This window comes from Lissotriton helveticus, chromosome 3_1 (assembly GCF_964261635.1).
Source record: "Lissotriton helveticus chromosome 3_1, aLisHel1.1, whole genome shotgun sequence".
NCBI classification, from domain to species: domain Eukaryota; kingdom Metazoa; phylum Chordata; class Amphibia; order Caudata; family Salamandridae; genus Lissotriton; species Lissotriton helveticus.
The window spans coordinates 1,028,799,695-1,028,826,473 of NC_136061.1; the positions used below are offsets into that span (position 1 = coordinate 1,028,799,695).

Here is a 26,779-nt window from a genome sequence, read left to right on the forward strand (position 1 = left end):
ATTCCATGGAACAGAGGAAAGAAACCCATGCTGAAGAAACCCAAAACAAAAAGTTATGGAATCGTGCTTCATTGTATTCCTATTTTCTTTTTGATGTATTGCTGGGTTTATTCTGGTGGTATGCTCCGGGTAGTGCTCATATAACCTTAAGTAATTTGTTCAAGCGTATCAACATTTTGCAAAATAAAAACATGCAATATGTATTATGAATGCCAGAGCACTCCAACCTATATGAATCTGTATTTGTATAGGCGTAACACCTACCAAAAGCAACACTAGAATATAGTGCTATGGGTTTTTGTAACACGCTTCAGGAATGGACAATACAATTGACTATCTTTGTGTCTCATTTAATGTGCAATATTCAAGAGTCTGGCCCATGTTTCGGCCTACAGAATCAAAATTCAGAATCAGTGAACTAGGAGCAGGTAGAAGCCTTCATCCACAAAGATTCACTATATCTGTCCCCAAAATGTAGTTTCACTTTTGTGGTCACAGAAAAAACACCCATGCTTACGTCTAAAAATTATTTTTGGCCTGTAGCACATTCCATACAATTACAATAAGAGTTCCAATTGGTTGCAGGTATAGGTAGATTGATGAGTAGGTTTCCTGGGGAGGGCTTGCTTGGGTTGCAGGAGGGGTAGGGGTTGACATAAAGAAAGGAGAAACTAGTTGTACTAAAGCAAGCTTCACATAAACTTAAGGAATTGGGATAGGCTATTCATGTAGAGTTTGGGACATCTGATATGGCTTACCTAGTAGCCAAGGCCCTAAAACTGTTAAGTTGAAACTTAAGGGGTTACATTATAGCATCAAATAGCAAAAAGGGTTATATAAAACTAACCCATGGCGTAGTGGGCATAGCGGGGCTACACAGAGTTGTGAACAAACTCTGTCGAACTCCGCTCCTCTAGGCCACGCCACCCGCCTCCATCCCCCCTATATTAACAAGTAAATCTACATTCATTCTAGTAAATTAAAACAACTTACCTGGCATTAAAACCACTTACCTGGCATGCGGCGTCCCCGGGTTGCACTCCACCTCTTTCTCGCCATCTGAGTAATTCTTTGAGAAAACAGGGCATTCGCGTGTGCCTGCGCATTTCTTGGAAAGTGGTTTTAATTTATTAGAATAAATGTAGATTTACTTGTTAATATAGAGGGGGTGTAGGCGGGGGCTGGCACTAATAATGTTAAATTGTTGGTTGTCACTTTAACTAATGAGCACTAACATACCAAGAAACTCAATTATGGCCATCTGTTGGCTGACTGATGACAAAATCTGTGGATCTCTTTCGATGGTTGTGTTAAGATTATAAAAATGGTTATTTCACCCACGATTCTGAACCTTTTTTGTGCCCAGCATATTTACATCCTGGCATCTTTCGTTAAGTAATTCGATTCTGCAGATTCCCATTTTATTTGGTCTCACAAGTAAACCAAGAATACCCTACTGCTTTCGCTATCTTCCCGTAAATAGAGGTGGGTGGTACCTACCGATTTGTAGGCTATGCTTTTGGGCACATGTCCTAAACACTTATGTTCTTAAACCAAACCACACCCAATTATGTTATCTGCTTCAATATAATTTACTCTTCACTTTGCAGATCTAATGGTATTTGTATATTCACGGATAGATGAGTTAAAATTGTTCTCTCATTGTACCAGGTTCTATCTGATATTATCAGCAAAGCAGCAACATCTCTTTGACATGGTGATTCGGCTCTCCTAACCCTTGCTCCGAGCCATCCTTCACAATGGTAAATGTTGCATCTGGGCCAAATTCCAAATAAGACGGTCTGACTTATAACGCCCTCATTCCACACTGTATTTACAAGTAATTTTCGAAGTATTTTCGGTGCGTGTATTTCCACTAACAAGAAAGATGCATTAGCAGTTTAATTAATATTAAAAAAAACACTCACCAAACAATTTCTACTTATTTCAGATATAAGGCCAAAGTTCCTGTCGGATCCCACCTGGGATATGAAAAAAAATCTGTTTTTGCTACATCTTTTCCTACACTTCAATTACCACACCCCCTGCTAAAAAAACACCTCTCGTGAACACTCCTATGCATACACAGTTATGAATATTTTTAGTGTGTCTATTCAAAATTGTGTGAAAAAGAGAACTGCTGATTTATTGCCAAGAAACTATACAATTGACATTTTCTAACTTCTGACGCCAATTATTATTTAGGCAGAAACAAACGCATTCCTCGTCTTTGCAATGCACATTTTTTGGAAAAGCACGCAGATTAAAATGTAAATTGTATACCACTGAACAACAGTGTCCTTTCATTTCTTGTCATATGTTTTAAGCTGGTTGAGAATGTTCTGTACGTGGCTCTGATGAGTCTACAAAAGTGAGTGTATAATCTCCCATCGTCCCCACGTTCAAGACTTTTGCATTGTTTTATGTGCTTGAAAACTGTAATTACACTACTGCAGCTGTACAGGATGTGTCTACATGGTATTTATTAATACAGCAGCGTGTGCTTAAAAAACACATGAACTACAGTTAGCAAAAGAGCAAACGCGTCCTTTGCTCTTGTGTTGAAAAATAGAAATACTGATGGGGTTCTTGGGAAAACAAGAAACACAGTAAAGATAAGTGTTTTAAAAATATATAAAAAAGGAACGAGTACATATTTTAAATAGGAGTGCACGCAGTGGTTCTTAACCTTTTGACTTCTGTGCCCCCCTTAATTATTAGTTGAATCAGCAGACAGCCCACAGAATCATTACTGGAACTAAGGGACCCTCACTGAGCCCTTGTTAGAATCCCTGTCTAAGGTTTTTCGATGATTTGATCCACAAAACAATACACGAAATTACGAAAGCATTCATCTAACAATTAAACAAATGATGAAATAATTAGTTTCAAATATAAAAAAATAATTTTAATGGGAAGTTTGGAGCTTTTCTAAATTCAACTTAAGTCACCAATCACCCATTCTACATTGTGTATGACGCGCACTTGCACAGCTCAACCTGAGGATACCAACTTAATTTTTAGTGTCGGATTTTAAATGATTTCACATTTACAGAACATTTAAAAAAATGCAATTGTGCTTCTTTAGTTATTTCCACTTTATTAATGTTAGTAATATGTAACCTTTTAAGCAATTGCAGACTCCCTGAGTAGGTGTTGCGAACCCCCAGGGGTTTCTTTTTGGGAAGATTACAACGTTACTATTTTTGACACTTTATTATTCATTGTCGTCACTTGTATTCTTTTTTTAGTGTCTTTCTATACCTGTCTGTGCCTTTGAAGATACAGGGCGCCACGCTGTATGCTCAGCGTGGGACTGCCTCTATTGCCATAGTTATGGCTTCAACACTAGCTTAGCCACACCCCTCAGCATGTGACATGTGCCGGCAGCTGTCTCTCACGATGCCGCTCACCTGCATGCGGAGCTTGCCCGCAACGCCCTGACTATTTAGTCGGAAGCAGTTGCGTCACAGGTAAAACGTGGAACTCTGGAGGCCTCATCTCTGGTTTGGTTGGAGGCAATAACTCTTCACTAAGTACAGGGTATGGGGCCTAGCAGAATTACCTTTTTCTCTATGGCTATAATTGATTGTTGATAGGATCACTAATGGGCATGTAATTCCCTAGTGTGGGACTACAGGGCACGCCCCCTCGAGGTGGTTACTGCCTCCTGACAAACACGTAAACATTATCACCTTTAAAAAGTATTTTGTGCTATGTGTGGCTACCCCTGATTTAACATCGAGCACTATTCCTTAAACAATAAACAGCGACAACTATGAGATCGCCGTAATATATAATAGTAGTGCATGTGATTTCTAAGGAGCACGACGCATAATCCGCACATGATGACTTGGTATAGTATTGCACACATTAATTTACTGTTTCACTGATGAGTCTGATTACAAAGAGAAATCCCTGCCACAGACATCGCCCTGCCAACAAGTAGCAGTGCATGTTTAGTCACCATGCATCACTTAAAGTGCCTCACGGGGAGGATTTTGCCTGCACTTTTGAGAGGTCTGCATGAAGCTGAATGTAGATTCATGACCAGCAGGTGATTTCATCTATTCTAATGGGCATTATGGTTCTGTCTTGGTGGAACCATTTGTATGGTGGTTTAAGCACGCTAAGAGTGCTCAGCCAATAATAGATTTTCCTACCCAAGAGCAAATTGATACGTGTCTCCCCTTTTATTTCTGCACAGAAACTCAAAGGGAGTAAGTTAAAGAATACGTAAGTTAAAAATTGAAATATATGCGCATGCCTTAGCATGCATGTGCACTTGGTCCTGAAGAAAGCAGTCCAGCCAGTCCCTCAGGCGGCATTGTTGTCGCTGAAACATGTTAACTATTTTAAACGATGTGAGAGGTCCCTAACTCCTCGCGAGACATACATCACTGTTTTTAACCTTATTTAAGGGTACCATTATTAAATAATACACCACTTCTGGTTGGTAACCCAGAAGGTCATTTTAATTCACACCCTCATCTGCTTTGAAAAAAAGAAACACTCTGCTGTAGTCAGGCATTGGATCACACCTGTGACGCACTAGGTGTTTAGAGTGGGACTCCAATGATGAAGCATGCCAACTAAGGAGGTGGGTGAGGGGTCTTTTAAAAAACTTAAAGGTATTTTTTCACTCAGTGTGAGGGACACTGAAGGAATTTGGTAGCTTTGCTCGTTCCACTTTGTGTATGAATATTTAACCTTCTAAGCAGTTGCAGACGCCCTGAGATGTTTAGGATAATGACTTACATTCGAAATTCGTTTGAATTAGATTTACAATATGGAAATTTGTCTATTTCGTCGGTGTAAAAAAATAACTCTGTTGCTTGTGTTCACAGCAAGTTTTTAGCCTGGGGCCTCGAGACCATGTTAAAACCCGTTTTTCTGGGCTAATCCTCCTTTTTACATGCCTCTTATAGTCTCTGGCTATGTGATTTTTGGTTTTAAACGTGATACATTGATTAATCTCATACCTCTTAGCAGGCATGTTTGGAAATCATTTTATAGGAAAAAATACACATTCCAGTCTCCAAAAAACACTATAAACGAGGAAAGCCTTCCTTCATGTTTTCAAAGACAGGAGCCTTTCATTGTCGCTGATAAAAGCTATTTACTTGCAGAGACAGGATTAGAACTGGGTTCTGGGTTGCCCAGCCCTATCCTGCCGACACCCCGCCACTTATGTGTAAATTGTAACGCCAGTCATTCAATAATCAGAATTTTTGAGGAAGAGGTTCTTTTTGGTAGACCCGAAATTTGCTATCCATGAGTTGTGTTAACCAGAACTTTTCATCTGGAAATGCAGAACCACCAGCAAATTAGAAGAACTGCAGCATATACCCAGTTGTAGACCCAAGAAATATGGTGAAATAAAAACTTCATAAATCATTACAATTTGTAAAATGCATATTCACCATGACTAGTTTCTTAGCGTTGACATAAATTGTTTATCGTTACCCTCATTAATGTAGTCAAGTCGTGGCCACCCTTACAAAGACAAGCAATAAGACTGACAAGCACATTCCGACACACTTCTAGGTTCTCATGTGACCTTGAGGTGCCATCACCCAGCCTAACGGTTGGAACTATCCCTCCTAAGGTTTCCTCGAATTGTGGCCCTTCTGCATGGCTCTCCCATGCCCAACTCCACACCACTGGTGACCAAGAAGGCTCTACTAGCTTGGAGGGTAGCCTTAGGTCACACCCGCTGAGACACCAAACTCACGCATCAAACACCTCTTAGGCACGGAACCTGGTTGAGGGAGGTGGTGATGCTGCATGGCTATGTGAGATGGGACCTCATTACGCAGCTGGGGATGTTTGGTCAGGGACACACATGTGGTCTTTTCAGGAGCTCCAGACCACATGCACACTGACCAATATGCAGTTCTATAGATACTTCCAATTTAGAAATGCACTTTAGTCTTACGCCCTGCAGACTGCCTCCTTTCACGAGTTCAGCCCATTGGATGTTAAGCTCCTGATGAGATCTGTGCAAAGGTGGAATTTTCCAAATTTATCGCACTTTGATTGTCAACAACCCAGGCACTCTGGACCATCGAAGAACCCGATGGGAGAACAGGCTCAGTCCCCTTGAGGATGATGATTGGCGTTACGTGCTGATGGCACCCAGAGTTATCACAATTTCTTCCAAATTGCGGTTGATCCAAACATGTTTACTCTACAGTGCTTACCTCTCACCGGCTAGACTACACCGAGTGAGACTCCTCCCCAAGTCTACTTGCCCCGCTGTGGAGATGCTCCTGCCAATTTCTATCACATGGTCTGGAGGTGCCCCGAGATTCAAAAGTTCTGATCTGTGATGGTGGGAGAACTGACTGAGGTGTTGGGGTGGGAGGTTATCTTATCCCCTCTAATGCTCTTATTGGGTGTCCTTGATGGCTCTGAGGGCACAATAGCTCATCAGTTCTTTCTGGGAACAACCTTTATGGTCGCCAAGCATGACAATGCCACCCGCTGGAAATCCCCTACAATCCCGCCCCCTCGCAAGAGCACCCGGGGTTGGACAGTTACGCTACAAGACAAAATGGTTTAAGAGGCCAGGGGCTGCCCCCTGAAGCACGGTCGAGTTTGGGGGAAATGGCTGGGCCAATTAGCCTTAGGTCCCAACTAGTGAAAGGAGAGCTGCTGTTGTTTTACACCATTATATTGTGTCATCTGCATGCCAATGCCTTGATGGAAAGCTGTATGCCCTTCTCCGACAGGCCACTTGTGAGTCTTGTTCTTTTTATGTTTCTCTCTATGCAAAAATCTATAAAACGTGTTTATAAAAAAAAACTACACTAGGATTCCCATTTGTGAAACAGGTTTGCAACTTGTTGGATACTGTTGTTTACTGTTGGTGCATAGGGAACCATTTCATTCCCCATGACTAACTAAGTTATTTCCTTTTGTACTTTTGACACTCAAAAGTTAGTGATACAAAGCAGTCAAGGAGCTGCTCACTTTCAAATTTACCTTTTCAAGTATTTTATTGCTTATGGTCCATGGCTATATAAACTGATAAATAAATATCTTGTTCCCTGCTGATCTGGGATATTTTCTACCCAATAATAATCTATTTATGAATTTGTGAAGCCCAGGACTCTATTTCACATCTCTTATGGGGATTTCCTGGCTAGGCGTCTTAGGTCACACACATTTTAGAGCCCCCCCACATTTTTCATACCAGTGAAATGGTAAACAGACATAATATCGACTACAAAATATCGAATGGACATAATATCGAGTCCAAAATATAGGCTGGACAAAATATCGAATGGACAGAATATAGACATCAAAAATATTGTTTTGAAGGTAAGTAATGTAATATCGAATGTTAAAAATATAGAAAGTTAAAATATCGAAGTCTATAATATAGGTTCTTAAAATTATCGAATTTTTAATAATATCGAATTTTTTATAGTGTTTGTTATGTTATTATATGTGTGAAAAGTGTGTATTTATGTTATGATTAATTTTAAATATTTGAATTTAGTTTTTTTAATTTTTGAGTAATGTAATTCTGTAGCGGGTTGTGGGTTTATAGGGGAATAGGGTGGGAAGTAATTTAATTATAATTAATTAAATATGTAAATTTATATATTGGTATTTATTTTTAATTAATTGTTAATTAATTTATATCTGGTAATTAATTAAATTTTAATTGGTAATTAATTTTAATTAATTGATTAATTGCTAATTATGTTAATTTTACTAATTAATTTTCTGTAGCGGGTTGTGGGTTTATAGGGGAATTGGGCGGGAAGTAATTTATTTATTATTAATTAAATATGTAAAAATATTTATTGGTGTTTTTTTAGAATTGATTGTTAATTAATTTTTATGGGTAATTAATTACATTTTAATTGCAAATTCATTTTATTTAATTGATTAATTGCTAATTATGTTAATTTTACTAATTAATTTTCTGTAGTGGGTTGTGAGTTTATAGGGGAATAGGGTGGGAAGTAATTTATTTATAATTAATTAAATAATTCAATTTATTTGATTGTTTTTAACTTTAATTAATTTTTAATTCATTTTAAAATGTTAATTAATTATTTGTTAATTTGTAATTAATTTGAATAGGTAAGTAATAGTAAAAAATAATTGAAATTTGTAATTTTAATTGATTAATTAGTATATTATATTAAATTGGTAATTACTTGTAATTAATTTTTTATAGATATTAATTTATACTGTTTTTAAATAATATAAGAAGTATTTACTTTCTCTACTGTTGCACTCTCTGGAGTGGGAATAGTAATTTTTACCCCTACGCTATCCAACGCTTTCCCTACTGTTGCACTCTTTGGAGTGGGAATAGTAATTTTTACCCCTACGTTATCCAACGCTTTCCCTACTGTTGCACTCACTGGAGTGGGAATAGTAATTTTTACCTCTACGCTATCCAACGCTTTCCCTACTGTTGCACTCTTTGGAGTGGGAATAGTAATTTTAACCCCTACGCTATCCAATGCTTTCCCTACTGTTGCACTCTTTGGAGTGGGAATAGTAATTTTAACCCCTACGCTATCCAACGCTTTCACTACTGTTGCACTCTTTGGAGTGGGAATAGTAATTTTTACCCCTACGTTATCCAACGCTTTCCCTACTGTTGCACTCACTGGAGTGGGAATAGTAATTTTTACCCCTACGCTATCCAACGCTTTCCCTACTGTTGCACCCACAGGAGTGGGAATAGTAATTTTTACCTCTACGCTATCCAACGCTTTCCCTACTGTTGCACTCTTTGGAGTGGGAATAGTAATTTTTACCCCTACGCTATCCAACGCTTTCCCTACTGTTGCACCCATTGGAGTGGGAATAGTAAATTTTACCCCTACGCTATCCAACGCTTTCCCTACTGTTGCACTCTCTGGAGTGGGAATAGTAATTGTTACCTCTACGTTATCCAACGCTTACCCTACTGTTGCACTCACTGGAGTGGGAATAGGAATTTTTACCCCTACGCTATCCAACGCTTTCCCTACTGTTGCACACACTGGAGTGGGAATAGTAAATTTTACCCCTACGCTATCCAACGCTTTCCCTACTGTTGCACTCTCTGGAGTGGGAATAGTAATTTTTACCCCTACGCTATCCAACGCTTTCCCTACTGTTGCACCCATTGGAGTGGGAATAGTAATTTTTACCCCTACGCTATCCAACGCTTTCCCTACTGTTGCACTCTCTGGAGTGGGAATAGTAATTGTTACCTCTACGTTATCCAACGCTTACCCTACTGTTGCACTCACTGGAGTGGGAATAGTCATTTTTACCCCTACGCTATCCAACGCTTTCCCTACTGTTGCACCCACTGGAGTGGGAATAGTAATTTTTACCCCTATGCTATCCAACGCTTTCCCTACTGTTGCACTCACTGGAGTGGTAATAGTAATTTTTACCCCTACGCTAACCAACGCTTTCCCTAATGTTGCACTCTTTGGAGTGGGAATAGTAATTTTTACCTCTACGCTATCCAACACTTTCCCTACTGTTGCACTCTCTGGAGTGGGAATAGTAATTTGTACCCCTACGCTATCCAACGTTTTCCCTACTGTTGCACTCTCTGGAGTGGGAATAGTAAATTTTACCCCTACGCTATCCAACGCTTTCCCTACTGTTGCACTCTCTGGAGTGGGAATAGTAATTTTTACACTTCCGCTATCCTACGGTGATAATATTGCATATTATTTATTTATATTATGTTACTATATATATATTTTTTAACAAATATGATTGTAAAAATTTGTTTTTATTACTTTCATTAATTATTTAATTATTATAAGGTAATTTAAGTATTTTAAGTATATTTTAGTAATTCATTTTTAATATTAATTTAATTTAACATTGTTTTTAATAAAGTCGATATTTTTATAAACTATATTTTTGTAAACGATATTTTTAACTCGATATTTTTGTACTTACCTGTTTGTAGATACAAAGTCGATATTCTGTCTGTCGATATTTTGTCAACGATATTTTTGATGGTCGATATTATGTCCCTCGATATTATGTCAGTGATCCCAGTGAAATTACTGCACTGCACCAGTACACGGGGTAACTGTGAAAGTACACACATTTGCTGACAGAATTTCCACTATCAGTAACAGAAAGTTGTGGTTTTTCTGCCCGAGTGTTCCTCTAATGACATGGCTCCCATGGTGTATACAGGCGGTTTAATGGAAAAACCTTTGCCACTTTGGAGGTGTGCAATACATTTTGCAGATTGTTCTCTACCGCCTTGGCACAGTAAGGAAAACCACCAAAATGGCAGATGGAAAATTCCCTGCTCAAACGCTATATCAGGAATTTCCTGACTGTAAATTGAGCGTGGATCCTTAGGTCAGCCATAGGCACGTGCATACAGGCTTCTAGGAGATTAAGATCACAGAATATCTTATTTCAGTTAAATGGCTATTAAATGATTCCATCAGTATTACGGGGCTGGAGCACGAGCCATAATAATCTCAGGTTTGGGCAGTGGGTTGACAAAGGCCTGAGTCTGCCTATCTTTGAGCAGCAGAGGGGAAATCAGAAGTAGTAGTTAAGCCAAGGTTTGATCCAAGAGAAGGCCTACTTCGAAAGGCCTGCCATTACAAGTAGGACCAAGAGAGTGCAAAAATGGGGTGAGTATGCAAGCTACTTCAACTATACGGTGCAAACAGGATATCTCCCAGACCAGATGAATCAGCCTAGAGGAATCTCTGTTATATAACTGATCTAATTACTCATGCTTGAAATTTATGATTTGAGCCTCTGCTATTTTCTGTGATCACTTGTGCCAGTTTCAAACTATTCATGTTTATTATTTAGAAAACCCATACTCCAATTGGCCATTGTTTCAAATTCTGTATAATGTAACGTTCTATGATGTCACTGTGTGAAAGAGTGTTTTATGTTAATCTGTGCCTTTGCTTTTGAAGACAAAATGCCCCTGTGAATAGGTAAGGATTCTAGGGCATTATCACATAGTTTTAAACTGCATGAAATGTCAAGATGTAAATTAAAACAATTTGGACAAGAGTACAGCCAAGCACCATAACACATTAAAACGCACGACTTGTAAACACTTCCCACATTGATTCAAACACTTCCAATCACATACCTGCTTGTATATACTTGTGGCTGTTCTTTTATGGTGAAATACCGAAATAAAGAAATATTGGAACATACTTGCATGATATAACATGCTATCCATGAGTATAAGTGACTCCACATAGGGGTAGCAAGAACTATACAAATGCCATAGTACGATCCAATAGAGTACGAACCTAGCTAGGAAAAGCAGCATTAACTGCTTTAGTTAGGCACACTTCTATTTTTGTGAGAAGCATTCTATGGGGCCGATTCACAAAAGCATTGATGAATATGAGAATTGGTACTACAAGATTAATCTTTCCATACTCTTATACGTTTCTTTGACTCAGCCCCGAAACGTCCAACTCCCTATTAATAATAGTGCATATAGGCACAGTCCATTCTATTTGTGCTAATTGTATATGAATATTTCAAGACTTAACTCATTTTTGATGTTTTGCTCCAATTCACTAAGGCGCACACGAGTATGAAAATGAATGAATACTACAGAGTACTACTTTACATACTTCAAAATGCATTTGTGAATAGGCCTGTATATTTTTCGAGCCCGCATAAATAACAATTTAAAGCCTTTTATTCATAAATGCCAAGTTTGTTGAGCAATTTTATTCCAGTGAAAAAGGCGTGTTGATGTTTCTCATTCTAATCTTGTTCCTAAGCAAGGAAATGTTTAAAATAATATGCAATCCTGATGCACTCTACCTGGTAGCAAATAACTTTACAATTATAAACAAACCAAAAAGAGAACTGAAGGTACGGTCTCTTTTTACAAAGAGTACTGAGAATTCGATTTATCAGGAAACATTTTCTTGCATTTATCAGGAAACATTTCCTTGCAATTTCAGACCTAATCAAAAGCTCATTTCATTCTCAGTAGCTTATTACCAGCATCTGGAACAGTGGGTCTTCTACGTTTGAATGTTTTTCCATAAACAGTGTACAATATTGAGTACAATAGTGAAACAGGGTTATTAATATCTTTAACAGAGTACTATCCTGACATCTGCTGTCTTCTTGGAATAATTATCACACTTTGAAAAATACGCATTTTTGTGTACAGCGGTAAATTGCATTCCAAATGGAGCAGTCGCAAGTCACTTCTCTTCTAAACCCCTATTTTTGATGTCTCCGGGGTTCACTAGCCCACTTGCAGAACGCAGAGTTTTATGTGTTTTATGGCATGCCAATGAAGCTGGGGGGTCAGAGAAATAGTGGACTCTACTTTCATACTGGGGGAAATAAACGCCATTGGTACTTGAGGCAACTCATTATCACATAGCCCTAACACTCTTCCACATCTTTTTCACTGACTGATTCATAAAGCTTTCAGTCATGTAAAATTATTAATTATGTGTCGCCATTTTTGATAGTTGCAGTTCATTTTTGATAGTTGCTTATGGAAGTCAGGCAAATAGAAAAAGTGATTGGCTCCAACACATTTCCAATATTCTCCCCAAAACGGACCTTAATTTCACCAGTTCCAATCAGTTTCTGGACTCATATTCTACAACTTACAAACATTAAAAACAAAAGGGTGCCTTTAAATTACTAAATTCAAAATTAATCAGTTGTCTTCTATTGTGCAAGCATCCTGTATTGTGTATACACAGGTGACAGCTTCTAAGCATGCATGGAAGGGGCTCTCCAACATACCTCTTGGAATTAACTTTAATGCTTGATAATATTGATAGTTTTCATAGAGGAAATTCACCGAAAGTGAATCTATTTCTAGACAGCCATCGTATGAGCAGGTTGTATATTGATTGTGATTCACTTACAGAATAATACCATACCTCACAAAAGTAAATCCTATAATTCAAAACCTTTAGTGAGTCAATTCTGGATTAAAAAAGCAGGCATTGATGTAGAAAATGATTGCATGCCATCACAACCATTATGGACTACTTCCTTCCATGCTCTAAATAGATCTGTCAGTGGAAATTGGTACACTCCTAACTTTACATACAAACCTCTTATTTTAGGACATCTACTTAAGGCCCACCGATAAATTGACATTGATATAGCCTATGGTTATCCTTTCTTCTCATATACGTAGGAGGTGTCCATTAGTGCAACTAAAATCATCATTAAATATGTCATCCATTACAATGATTACGTCCTTTCGCTATATAATCAAATCAGTGTTATTTCCTAAAATGTGTGAGAGATGGATAAACAATATATAGAATGGTTAACGTTCCTCTTGGATGAAATGTTGATCCTTCTGATCCCTACAAAACTTTAACAATTTGGAATGTTCCTTCTAGTCTCAAATATGCAAATATATGTGTTACAAAATGATAACTCATTTATGTGAAAGGATCTCTGAACAAAAATGTTATATGGGACAGGGCATATCGTGAGTTGGTTTAGTTTGGCTGTACTCATGCATGTGGATGGCAGGTAGGTCAGAAAAAACAAGAAATTCTAATTTTAGCTGAGGAGTGGGGGTGGTGCAGTATTTAAACTCCATTCTTTCCTTGATGGGGATTCAATGTAGTACGAGGCAAATATATTGATATCACTTTCTCCCAACCATAAATGAGCCAGGTGAATGACCCGACTCTGCATTCTTTGGAGGTGGGAGAGCTCCATGTTTGTAGCTGATGTTACTGTAAGTGGCCTGGAAATCAAGTTTGCTGGTAAAAAAAAAAACCAGACCCTAATAAGTGACGGAGGTGAAGGAACACTTTCCTGGTTGCAGCTTTGACTTGGTGAGCAAATAATAGGATGCTGCCCAAAAAACAGGTAAACATTGCACACCTGCTGGAATGGCATTAGAGAGATAAGGCGAATGGAAGAAGTGAGGAGCTCAAGGCCATGAATAGAACAATTAATTTCTGGGCACACCTACAAAGCCAGTATAGCTGGACACATGCTATAATTGAACAACAAATTCAGGATCCCTTTCTTTCTGATTCATAGATTGATCTGGGTGATATTCAAATACAGATGATGGTTGAAATGGTGGAATTTCAGAACGTTGGCTAGAAGAGTCATGCTTGGGATAAGATGGATTGATTTATAGACTTGAAGATTTCAATAGCTAATTGGATTAGTATCAGAAATAATGGATTCCACTTTGACTTGCTGTGTGCAGTAGTTAAGAAAACATAAGATCCAGGAACAGAGAAACCAACCCCTCAATTCCAGCAAACAATGCAGGCAATTAATCAGTCCTACAATGTCTATGAGTTAAAATACAGCTGACAGTTCCAGTACGATATGTACATAGCTTGGCTTTGCTCACTATAAAAATTCATCCCTGATGATGAACAAAGTGGTTTTGAAAAGTGGAGTGATTGGAAGCTTGACTTAAGGTCATCCAGCAGATAGTTGGCTTTCTGGTTTTTAGAGGGTTGAGAGCATTCCATGGTTTTCTGATCCTTTCCAAGGCAAGGCCGACCCATGAAGGGTCTGTAGTTAGACAAAATTCAGGGCTTGGGATATGGACCATTTTTAAAGTGGATTGTTTGCAATTTGTTTGAGATTTTAGAGATTTTGCTAAGGAATAGGGATGTGTTGATGAGGGTGATAATAAGGGGGGCACAGAAGCAAGCCCCAGGAAGAGCTTCTTCATACCGGTTTACTTTTACTTAGTTTTAATGTACAAGATGAACAGGGGGATAAACTAACCCCGGAATACTGATATGTTTTCTCTACCTTCAAATTATCTGCCCTAAAGAAAAACTGTTTATGGTGGCTTTTTGGTTCCTAAAACTATATAATTAGTTTGCTCAATATCCACAACATGGAATTCTTTTTTTAACTAGATCTATTGGGGCCGTGTTGGACAGTGAATCCTTTTAAATTTCTATACATTGGACAGTTTACAGATTTCTTTCACTAAGAATAATGTTTTTAGGGAGTAATTTACTAAAACACAGAGGGTCTCCAATTAAGAATGGCGTTTGAAAGATAATGCTTTATAACTAGTTTACAAGTGAACTGGCAGATGATAACCTTTCTAGTGCTCTCAGAGCAGAGTGTGTGTACTCTTTCTTAGCTGCCAGTATTTCACATATTAACTGTCATACATTTGCATCATAGACATCTTCTCAGACTATGTGTAGTTGCACCCCTAAAACAGTGCAGGCCTTTGATAAATATGTGCTCCATTTTTTGGTATAATAAGAGTGGTTAACAAACCACACATCTTTAACAAGTGTTGGTGGGTGATCATTTTTATAATGTGAATGGGAATGAGACAGCAGTCCACACAGACTGTGTGAGTACAAAATGGAAAACATTTGACATCAAATGATTTAGTAAAATACTAAAATATTTTCTATTCTACTCCTCTCCCAAGTTTGACCATGGCACATAATTTCACATTGTGTACACCACCTACATATTTGGTCAATTTTGAGGATATTTATATTGATACCACAAGATGAGTGACTTAAGGCATGTTTACGTCTCGTGTGCTTAGTGATTCATTACAAATTCTTGACTCTGAATTGCCCCAATTTAAATGGGCTAACTAAAATATTTTAACAGAACATGATTTGAGTATCTATCAATTGTAAGAGAGATTGAAATGATATCTTCAATATTTAGTGCTTTGGCAAGTCAAACAAATGCTATTACTAATTGCCAAATGGCCACAAATAACGTTTTGCCTAATGTAATATATGCAGGAACTAATTAATTTGTTAGTGTGATGTCTCTGTGTCAGAAAGAAGAAGTAAATATACTGGCTTATCATCAGGGCTCTTTAAATACATAGTTGTTTCTATACTCAATGCTTCTCAACAGTATGAATGACAAAGGAGGCCAACACTTTTATTTACTATGCTAAATATGTTAGCTTAAAAGAATATCAGTACATGTGGAATAAAATCTAAAAAGGTGCGCATTTTGAAAAATATGTATGCACAGTGCAAAGATCTACAACCAGGTACTGCGGATCCTGCTAATTGAAAGCTTCACAATCTCATGAGAAAAAGAGAACACTGGAGACAGGAAAGGCGTTTACTGTACACTGCTAAAGTACTTTAGAAAAGGAAGGTCTCTGCGTGAGTTAGCTAGCAGCAATCTCTCAATCCAGCCAATACAAGTGATAAGTTCATCTTTAATGTAGTGTTCAACATACTGCAGGGAGCTAAACTGTAATTTTCTTTATTTTTCTCCCTTTTTACATTTGAAATGCTCATCTAAGTGACTGCTTCTTGTACAGGAGTGGCTCATGCTGGGAGAGTTAAGTGGAAGTATCTGAAGGTCTCTTACAGAAATATTGTCTCCTGGCCAGTATAAAGGTGTCCAAAATGCGGGAGATGTGGTTAAACCGCTCCTCTGTCTTGGACGCAAGGGCTTCTTTCATCACTAAGAACAAACCCCTAGGTTACATTATTGAGAATGAGAAGCTAGTACAGTAGTTCTAAAATTTTTGATCTCCAGCGTCACAACGTGAAGCCGCAACAATTAGATGTAAAGGGTCCATTCATGAGGGATAACACCACTTTGACCCTTTGTGCTAACTCCTACTGGTAATCTTCCCATAAGCGTGAACTTACTCTCCAATTGAAGAAGATGAATAGGTCTTTACAATCCCCCAATACAGTATTCATATCTATCCACTGCCTCTAAACCTAATAGAAAAGTATCTTACCTCATTTTTTTCCACTACAAGCCAAGCGACTTGTAATCCTTCCAAGCCTTTAAATGGGACTTCTCTTGTGAGCATCTCCCAAAGTACCTGGAACAAAAACATATTCAAGATACAGTCATTAAAATCTATAATGCCATACATACACCTTTTCATGTAATCAGATATAACGTGATGCAGACTTGCTCTATGAGTACACATTTAACAAAATGATGCAAATAGTATTTATCATTTATCTTTACCAACCAAAAGCATATTGGTAAACAAAGTTTGCGCTCATCTGGAAATCAATGCTCATTCAGTAGGATGGCAACATTAACTTTTCTGGAAAAAATGATGAGCCCAGGAAATAGACCAACATAAAGTGTGTTGGAAATATCTTCACTAAATAATTAACTGCTGTTTTGAATCAGTACCTTAATATAATGAACTAATGTATTCTGCTGACCAAGGGTTGTTCTAAGTCTCTCATGATTTTATTGTAATTTATATTTTTAAGGTTAAAAACAGTTAATATATTCTATAGCTAATGTATTCTACTTACCAAGGATAGTTCGAAGTCTTTTATGATTTTATTTATATTTTTAAGTGTTAAAAAACAGTGGCGCGGATGGTAGAGTTTTGATTTGGGACTAGGGTGCAACCTCTGGTATTCTGCATAAACACCACGTGATTCATCCTATTGACTAATCATGTCTACTGTGCAAAAGTCACCACTTTAACTCTTTGTATTCGAAGTATTTTATGTGGTTCACCCAATAATAGCCTCAATAACCAGACATGCATCCATATATAGGACAGGGCAGTAGTCACATTCTATGAAAGTTTAAGAATAAAGTGCTGGAACACTAAAAGTGCCACTAAACAAACCTTTCTTTAAAGAACACTAAGAAAGGAAGGGCTTTACATAGTTATACAAGGAGAGTATTTTTACAGGTGACTCCGAAATGGAAGTAGTAGAACAACTGTTTAAATCGAATATAAATCTGTGAAAAATAGTGAACATTATAAGAAGTTCAACTGAGGTTCAGCAGTTCAGCAGAATATTAGATCAGTCCTAGCATGCCTGCATTTCGGGGATAAGGCAGACTGAAGATAGACCCATTTACCATAAAAACAATTATTGTTAGTCAATTCTCATTCTGTTTATTCCACCATAAAAATATGATTCTAACTCAAGTACACAAAAATGTTTTATCATGTCACTCCAAGAAACATCTGCTGTAAAGGGGCAAACTATTTATTAAAGGATGCAAAGAAACCTGACAAACATTTTGCAGACTACTGCAACATTTCTTATTATCTATAGAGAACATACATCATTAAAACTATTTTAACACACAACAAATAATGTCAATTTTATTTTCGGGATTAATATATCGACCATAACATGTAAGGATCCTTCAACCTTTTACATCTCTTTCCCGATATTATATATGACACCTGTAATAAGCAATAACGTTTTTAGACAATACATGGTCATCAGTGGTGGGAACTCCAAAGCCAGTGAGGTCTAGGGGCAGTATTTAGAGTTTGGCAGACGGGATACTCTGTCAAAATGTGACAGATAACTTGCTGCTGTGAAGCAAATGCATAAGCTATACTGCATTTTTAATATGGTCGACAGGATATTCTTCACATATGTGGTGAAATACCCCATCTGTCAACTCTAAATAAGGCCATAAGTTTGAATTCAGACAAAGTTTTTCTGTCCTAATTTGTGAAAGGATGAAGGTTTTGCTCAGCAAGAGATTCTATCAACCAGAGCTCCATTTTTTAGTAGTATTTAAAGAATCGAAAACTCTTTTATTATCTAAAATGTAAACATGGAAATATTTTAAAATAAAACATTGATTTCAATATATAAGCATATATCCGCTTTTAAAGCATCCAGCAACAATAAGATTGGTTTAAGATTAAATTAATGATAAACCTTTATCCTGGGTACACTTTTCCCTCCTCCAATTAACGGTCCTTATATAGTTCAGTATGCCATTTTAAAATGCAGTTTAGGAAAGATCGTCCTGTCACTGTTTACTTCCTTTGTTTCTTTAAAGTAAGCTTTGTCTGCCCTAAAGGTGTGTATCTCTGCCTGGAATTAACTGTTGTCATCTACTCTATTAATGAATAACTTCACCATTTCTAAACATATACTGCCGTATGCTACTAGCTCACTGTAATAGCTATGCGTATACACTAGTAAACTGCATGTAAAGCTTTAATATGTATATGTGCTATGGATGTGTCATCCATTCTATTAACGTCACTGTTGTAAATTGTCTTCTATAATACCAAAAACATTGTACAGCCCTTGCACAGATATTCAAAATCTGTACATAGGTAGCTTCCAAATAATACTATATGTACAGCATCAAAATGTTTAATGGCTATTGTCACCTACCTAATATATTAATGCCCACTCCACTCTTTACAATGTTTCTGAAAATTCCTTTTTTTAATACCAAACCATTTTACAAGCTCTTTATATACTCATGAAAGACGTTGCATTATAAGACCTTGATTACAAGTTAAGCGCTAAATTACGGGTTTTGTGATAATTATCACATCCTCTCAGTTTTCCCTTTATAGCTTCCAGCCGGTCACACATGCTGGAATTTAGCAGTGGAAAAGGCTCACATAAAAGTAAAAACGTAAAGTCAAACAGAACCAACTAGTGCATGCTTTTCAGTAGTACACCTAACATACACCACTTGAGCTGATGAATCGAGGGTAAGTATTCATATATAAATATATTTACATTTTAATGCTCTACTTTTAATTATAATTGTCTTCATTTTGAAATTGTCACAGTTTCTTACAACATTTTGGTATGGTCATTTGTCAGAGCATGTCTTCCCTTGTTTAACTTTCAAGAAGCTTTAACAACTGTCCCAAAAGATCAGGCTCAATCTTTAAAGAAGATGAGGCAAATTGTTTTATTTATTACCTTTTGTAAATGAAATGTTTTCATACCATGAAGGTGGCGGCCACGTTGCATAAAGTAATGTTATGTGACGCAACACTGCAGCCCTCTTGAAAGTATAAAATATTTTGCTGCCCCATTGCCTTACATCATGTTGAGTAATGCAGTGAGGGCGTCTTGAAAGTATACTAAATATAAGAAATAAACTTTGATGATGAGTAGTCATTGGTATTGGCTTTACTATTGCCAGTTCATTTGTAATGGCATCCCGTATTGGCAAGGCCAATAGTGGCAGTGGCATGGAGATGGGCAGTGGGAGAGTATACGTGGAAGAGGGTGGGTAGTGAAGCCTGGAGAAATGGGGAGCCAAGAGGCACAAGTGCTGCAGGACCACTTTTAGGGCAAAGCCGAGCCAACCCTCTGGCACCTGGTGCATTGGCTAAAAGTCAAGCGCATCTGAAGTCTCAGTAAGAGGCACAAAAAAGTTTTAAGGGGCAACATCCAAGGCATCACCAAGCCTTTTATCTGGTGTATAGTGCTCTGCATGAGGGTCAAGTGCATCTCCATCCACAGTACTCACAGGGATTGCAGGAAGGGACAGGGGGCGTGAGGAGGGTTCGGGAATGTAGGGGAAGATAGCGAGTGTACTTGCAGTCAAGGAACGAACAGGACATGGACTCAAATGGAGAGCTAAATAAGAAATAAGGGGAGAGTATGTGGTCTAACAGCTATGGCGGTTGATCTCAAATCTGGGGAACCAGGTTCGAATCTCGGCAATGACACTGAACATCCTGTGTTTCTAGGCAAATAACTTAATCTTCCTGTGCCTAACAAAAATGAATGTAAACTGGTGCTCATGTAAATCGCTCTGATACCTGATACCTTCGGATCAAGTTCACGCTATATTAAACTCCCGAAAAAAAAGTTCCATGACGTTAGCACTGAAGTATTCAACCCAGCCACTCAAAAATGTGGTTAAAGAGGAAAAGCACCGGGGGGGGGGGGAGGACAAGCACAAGAACATGGATGATGGGCATCCAATAAAGAGCTGGCAACTGAGATAGATTCAGAAAGCCATCCCATGATGACAAACAGTTCATGCCTCCTGTAGTTACACTATAAAAAGTGGCAATACTTTGCCAAAAATCATGGGAGTACTGAAATAATGTCTCAGTATGAGATGAAAGGACACATAAGGCCAGAGGATGTTTCTCATACTGGCTGCAACAATATACTCAACCACACACACACAGACATACACACAAAGAGCACGAATCAGCACACTTGAAACCAGGACACTATGGAACTAGCACCTCAGACATTCATCCAGGTGGAGGTCATGAAAACATCTGACCGATGTACCCAACATCTAGATAACACTGAACATGTAAGTCCACACCACTGCTTACAACTTCCATAGAACTGTAGGTCAACAACAAGAGCCAGTTCGCTGCAAGCAACACATTTCTTGTTATGAAAAGTGCTCTGCCAAAGCCCCTATGACACACCACTCACAAAAAGAAAAGCCTGTGTTCCTCCATTTATGAGACCGCAACTAGTTTGGGCTACAACAAATATGGGGGCACCTAAAATAGAGGAGGCTACATCTAACTGTAATCTTACCTTTCAGTCACACAAAGCTTTTTCAAGACATGTACTCTCTTGCATACTCAGAAAAGCCTATTAGAAAACAACAATGACTTAGAAGATACTTAGCAGCAGATGTAGCTGCAGCCAATAACAATGCATGTACTCTTAGGAATGATGCAGACCAAGTGAGTGTCATGGATTGGTCAGGAAAACATATCAGAAAGTGAAAAAACTCTCAGAACAAAAAGACCTGAACACCAAACCAGTCCAGTCTTCCGGGGCCAGACACTCAACTCCCCAGACCCACCAGATCTAAACATTTGGTCCAGAGGGCATCTTGTAGTACCCGCATATAAAGTGATAACTCATTTCATACAAATGAATGAATGAATGAATGAATACTCATTTCTATAGCGCGTGGTTACCCGGAGGCATCCCAGCGCTGCGGTGCATCAATTCATCATCCGAGAGATTACAGAAATAGGAAGGTTTTTAACATTTTTCTAAACCTAGTGTGGTTCTGTTCCATCCGAATAGAGTCCGGCAGATTATTCCAGAGCTTGGCTGATTGGACAGAAAAACGTCTGCCGCCCATACGGATTCTCCTTATTCGTGAGACTGTCAGAAGATTCTTACTACTGGATCTCAAGGACCTATTGGTTTGGTAAGGGCAGAACAGAGGTTGGATTAGAGCAGGACCTATCTTGAGGAGGGCTTTATGAACAATGGTCATCGCCTTGAATTCCACCCTTTGTTGTATTGGCAACCAATGGAGTTGTTGGAGTGCTGGTTTAGCGGAAGTTCGGCGCGGTGTCTTTAGAAGCATCCGGGCCGCACAGTTCTGTACCGTCTGGAGGACCCTGAGTGTCCCCAGTGGTGCGCCTAAGTATACTGCGTTGGCATAGTCCAGGCGTGTTAGAATCAGGGCCTGGACTAATATCCGCCTTGCTTCGAACGGGAGTAATTCAATAATTTTCCTAAGGGCTCGCATCAGGGCGAAACAGGTTGCTGCTACCTTCTGAGCTTGTGCCAAAAAGTTAAGAGCTGGGTCCAGCCAGACCCCTAAGCTCTTAATTTCCTTTTTGGGGGTAGGGGGGTGTCCTAAGATAGTAGGCCACCATCCGTCCACCGTTGATGGACAAATACACAATCCATGGTAAAGCAACAGCAAGACACACCTATTGAAGAAGACAACAGTGACACAAACTCCACAAGCAGTAATATAAAAGTGGCTGCAATCATGAGGGCTGGAAGAACCAAACAGGCAGTAGGAGAAAAGTTGTCTAACATCATTAATGATGAACATCGGATCCAAACACCAAAGACAGAATCTCACACTAAGCTAATCTGTCATTCTGAAAAAGTACAGGGTCCTCTATAATGCAATACGGAAGGAAATATGCAGTCTATACTCTGCCCACACATGGCACAATTGAACTGTGGCAGAACTAAAGCTTAAAATACTAATAGATCAGTTGAACATTGAAGTAATGGCATGTTCACAGATCATCAGGGATGTCTGTTACTTAAAACGCATTGCTAGGCAGGGGGGAGGCCATGTAGCGCAGACAATCTTAGCTTGGTGGGGCTATAAACTCTTTTTTTCTTTCTTACTTCTTCTTCACCTACTTACACATACTTCCCTATCCCAAACCAGACCCCGGGGGGGGGCCAAAGACGGGTGGCGAGAGGTAGGTCCACACCGACTGCAGAGAACAAACAGAGGTCACAACCCAGAGAACAGCTATCCAATAGGGACACCATGACTACTCATAATACTCAAGGCCTAGCACAGATAACATCTGACATCAAGATCGTGTCACTGAACGTCAAAGGCCTTAATCACCCCGTCAAGCGACGGAAAACATTAGACTACCTGAACAGGCTCAAAGCAGACATATACGTGCTCCAAGAAACTAGAGTGACCACAGAGGATGCCAACAAACTTAAGGCAAACTGGATAAGCGAGATAGCATGCTCACCAGCAGTCAACAAAAAAGGAGGGGTGATAACCATTATAAGCAAGAAAGGGAAATTCAAGACTCTGGGCAGTGTAGCAGATACGGAAGGCAGGAGACTAGTCACCAGCATCAAAAGAGGAGAGGAAGTAATGCACATAGCAAACATCTATGGGCCGAATGCCACAAAAAAAAAGTTCTGGGAGGAGGTAGAAAGCGAGCTCAGCAATATCCCACTGGGAGAACTACTGATAACGGCAGGGGACATGAACGAGGCGATGGATAATGCCATAGATAGGCACCCGCACAGGCCAAGCCATGCCACACAAGAACAGAACATACTCAAAAACCTTTGCACCAAGCTCGCACTAGCGGACCCATGGAGACTACAACACCCCAGTGCCAGGGAGTACTCGTTCTATTCAGCACCACACAACTCGTACAGTAGAATAGACTATATCCTCATGTCAAGCTCACACACACACTTGACGGACAGAACGGAGATAGGACCGATAACAGTCTCGGACCATGGCCACATCTCCCTCTCCATAAGCGGGAAACACAATGAGCTACCGAGCAGGGGATGGCGTCTCAATAGCGACATACTAGAAGATCCCGCCAACACCGGGGAGATAGAGGCGGCAATCAAAGAATATCTCTTATTCAATGACACAAAAGACACAGAGGAAGGGACACTGTGGGACGCACTCAAAGCCACAATAAGGGGGAAACTCATAAGCATTAAGGCAAGAATGAACAAAAAGAGGAACAAACACATTAAAGAATTGGAAGAACAGATAAAGGAGCTAGAGAACAACCACATCGCAAACATACTAGACAGGAATACACTTACAGCGCTGACAAAGAAAAAGTACGAACTCAACAGACTATTAAACGAGAGGGCCACAACATGGATAAACAAATATAAATCCATAAACTTATGCTCAGCCAACAAACCAGGTAGGGCACTTGCAGGGTATCTAAAAGCCAAACAGAGACAGCACTCAGTTGCAGCGATCACCGACACAGACAACATAACGCACACAGGGAACAAACAAATCCTCGAAACCTTCAGGAGGTTTTACAAAGACCTATACACCGCGGACAAAGCACTAAAGGCGGACGGAGGGGCGAACCTTCTCGAGAAACTTGACCTACCCAAGCGAAGCTGCGAACAAAGTGAGGCGCTAGACCAAAACATAACAAAAGCAGAGGTAGGGATGGCCATAGACGCACTAAAACCTAACAAAGCCCCAGGGCCGGACGGATTCATAGTAACTTTTTACAAAAAGTTCCAAACGCAGCTTAAAGACATACTAGTGAGAGTATTCCAGACGTGTGCAGAGAAAGGAAGCATGACAGACTCAATGGCAGAGGCAAACATTATTGTCATCCCCAAAGAAGGGAAGGACCCCCAATTCCCACAAAACTATAGGCCAATCTCCTTAATAAACGTAGACTGCAAAATCTACGCTAAAGTAATGGCAGCTAGAATAAACACATACCTACCCACACTCATACACAAAACACAAGTGGGATACCTGAAAAACAGGCTCTCACAGGATAACACGAGACTGCTCTGCCACCTAATAAGTCGCCCGGCAAACAACACAGAGAAGGCGGTAATGATCGCACTAGACGCAGAAAAAGCCTTTGACAGAGTCTCGTGGCCTTTCCTAAACGAATGTATGCGCAAATTCGGATTTGGAGATAGATACAGAGGAATGATAATGTCCCTATACAAAAAACCCCGAGCTCGAGTGGTAGTTAACTCAGCAACATCAGAAACATTCTCCCTGAGTAGGGGGACGAGACAAGGCTGCCCCCTGTCACCAGGGTTATTCCTGCTGGCAATAGAACCCCTTCTCCACATGATCAGAACAAACACGCAGATCACAGGTGTGCAAGTGGAGGGTCAAGCCTTCAAGCTCGCGGCCTATGCGGATGACATCCTGATCACCACAAGCAACCCACGGGAGTCAATCGAGGCACTGGTACAAACAATAGAGGAATATGCTCACGTCTCAGGCTATAAACTCAACAGGGATAAATCAGAATGCAAACCAATGACCTGCCACACTACCAGAGAAGTACTAGGCGAGTCAGGCCTGGCGTGGCAAACAAAACCCCTAAAATATCTGGGACTCCTCTTTGGGAAGGACCTCAGATCAACACTAGAGCACAATGAGGAAGCAATGCTGAAAAAGATCAAGACGAAGCTAGACGCATGGGGACCCAAATTCGTCAGCTGGTGGGGCAGAGTAGAGACAGTCAAGATGATGATCACCCCAATGCTCAATTACTTGCTGTCCATGCTGCCACTATCACTAACGATAGACTTCCATAAACAAATTGACAAAGCCATTAACTTGTTCCTATGGGGAGGTAAAAAACCTAGAATAAGTCTAGCAAAGCTCAGGCTAAAAAAAGAGCAAGGGGGACTGAATCTCACAAACTATAAGGCCTTCCAGACGGCATGCCTTTCCAAACAAGGGCTACACTGGGTTGCACCAACACCAGAATACATGCCAGTATGGCTGGAGCTAGAAAGGGGCATTCTAGGAGGAGCAGACCCGATCATGGCCCTCACGGCAAATAGACACCCAGAGGCCAAAAACTCAATACTACAGAACACAAAAATAGCACTACTGAGATTAGATAAAGAGCTAGAAGTAAGCATCAGAGGCACCAAATGGGAGTCATTATGGTACAACACCAAACTCACATACAAAGGCAAAACGCTAGACAGCAAAGAATGGCTCAGCAGGGGCATAACAACGCCGGCACAACTAGAGGCAGGGGACAACCCACTCTCCTACAAGACGCTCCAAAAAACAACCAGCCTACCAGACAAGGAATTCTACGAGTTCCTAAGAATCAAAGCTGCCATCACCAGAGCAAACCTCTCCAAACACAAACCAACCATCATACAGTATGCACAGAACCTAAACACGACAGGTCATCAAACAGCGCAGATATACAAAATAATCACACCTCGCACCACCACTCTTAATGACAAAACAATGGCCTTCTGGGAAGAGACCATCCATAGACCGCTAAATGAAGAAGAGAAGGCCAGACTATGGACATCAGCGTCCAAAAACAAGATCACACCACAGTTAGCACAAACAAAATACTGGGTACTACACAGACTACACTGGACACCGGCGAAACTAGAAAGAGTTGGGGCAAGCGACAGCAGCGTGTGCTGGAACTGCCACAAAGCAAGGGGGGACCTAGCCCACATGATATATGAATGCCCCAAAGTCAAAGCGTTCTGGAGTAAAGTATACAACCTAATAGACTCAATCACGGGGTGCCAGATACAACGAGGGCTAGCAGGGATAGTCACCGGATTCCTAAGGCCACAACTCCAATCCAAAGAAATACGTGATTTAGTCGACATGCTCCTGGCGGCAGCAGTAAAAACCATTCTGGGGTACTGGAAGAACTCCAGCAAAGCCACCTTCAAGCGTTGGTTCAACTGGGTAACATTCCTTCGAGGGGCAGACAACATCACCGCCAAACACAAGGCGGCGAATCACACAGCCAAAGAGGACATGTGGGCAGCCCTAGATGAGTATC

The 26,779-nt window shown here is 39.7% G+C and overlaps 1 protein-coding gene across 6 annotated transcripts in view; it reads right to left on the minus strand.

The window, feature by feature from the left end:
• The window catches only part of MAP3K20 (mitogen-activated protein kinase kinase kinase 20), a 1,120,268-nt gene that overhangs the window by 614,988 nt on the left and 478,501 nt on the right, over positions 1-26,779 (minus strand). For all 6 annotated transcript variants that reach the window (XR_013608752.1, XM_078681552.1, XM_078681553.1 and 3 more), the window contains one exon: positions 16,727-16,813. Coding sequence is in view for 5 of the 6 variants with exons in the window: in XM_078681552.1 (XP_078537678.1) it covers positions 16,727-16,813 (87 nt within the window). In the remaining variant the exon portion in view is untranslated. The remainder of the gene's footprint in view (positions 1-16,726; positions 16,814-26,779) is intronic.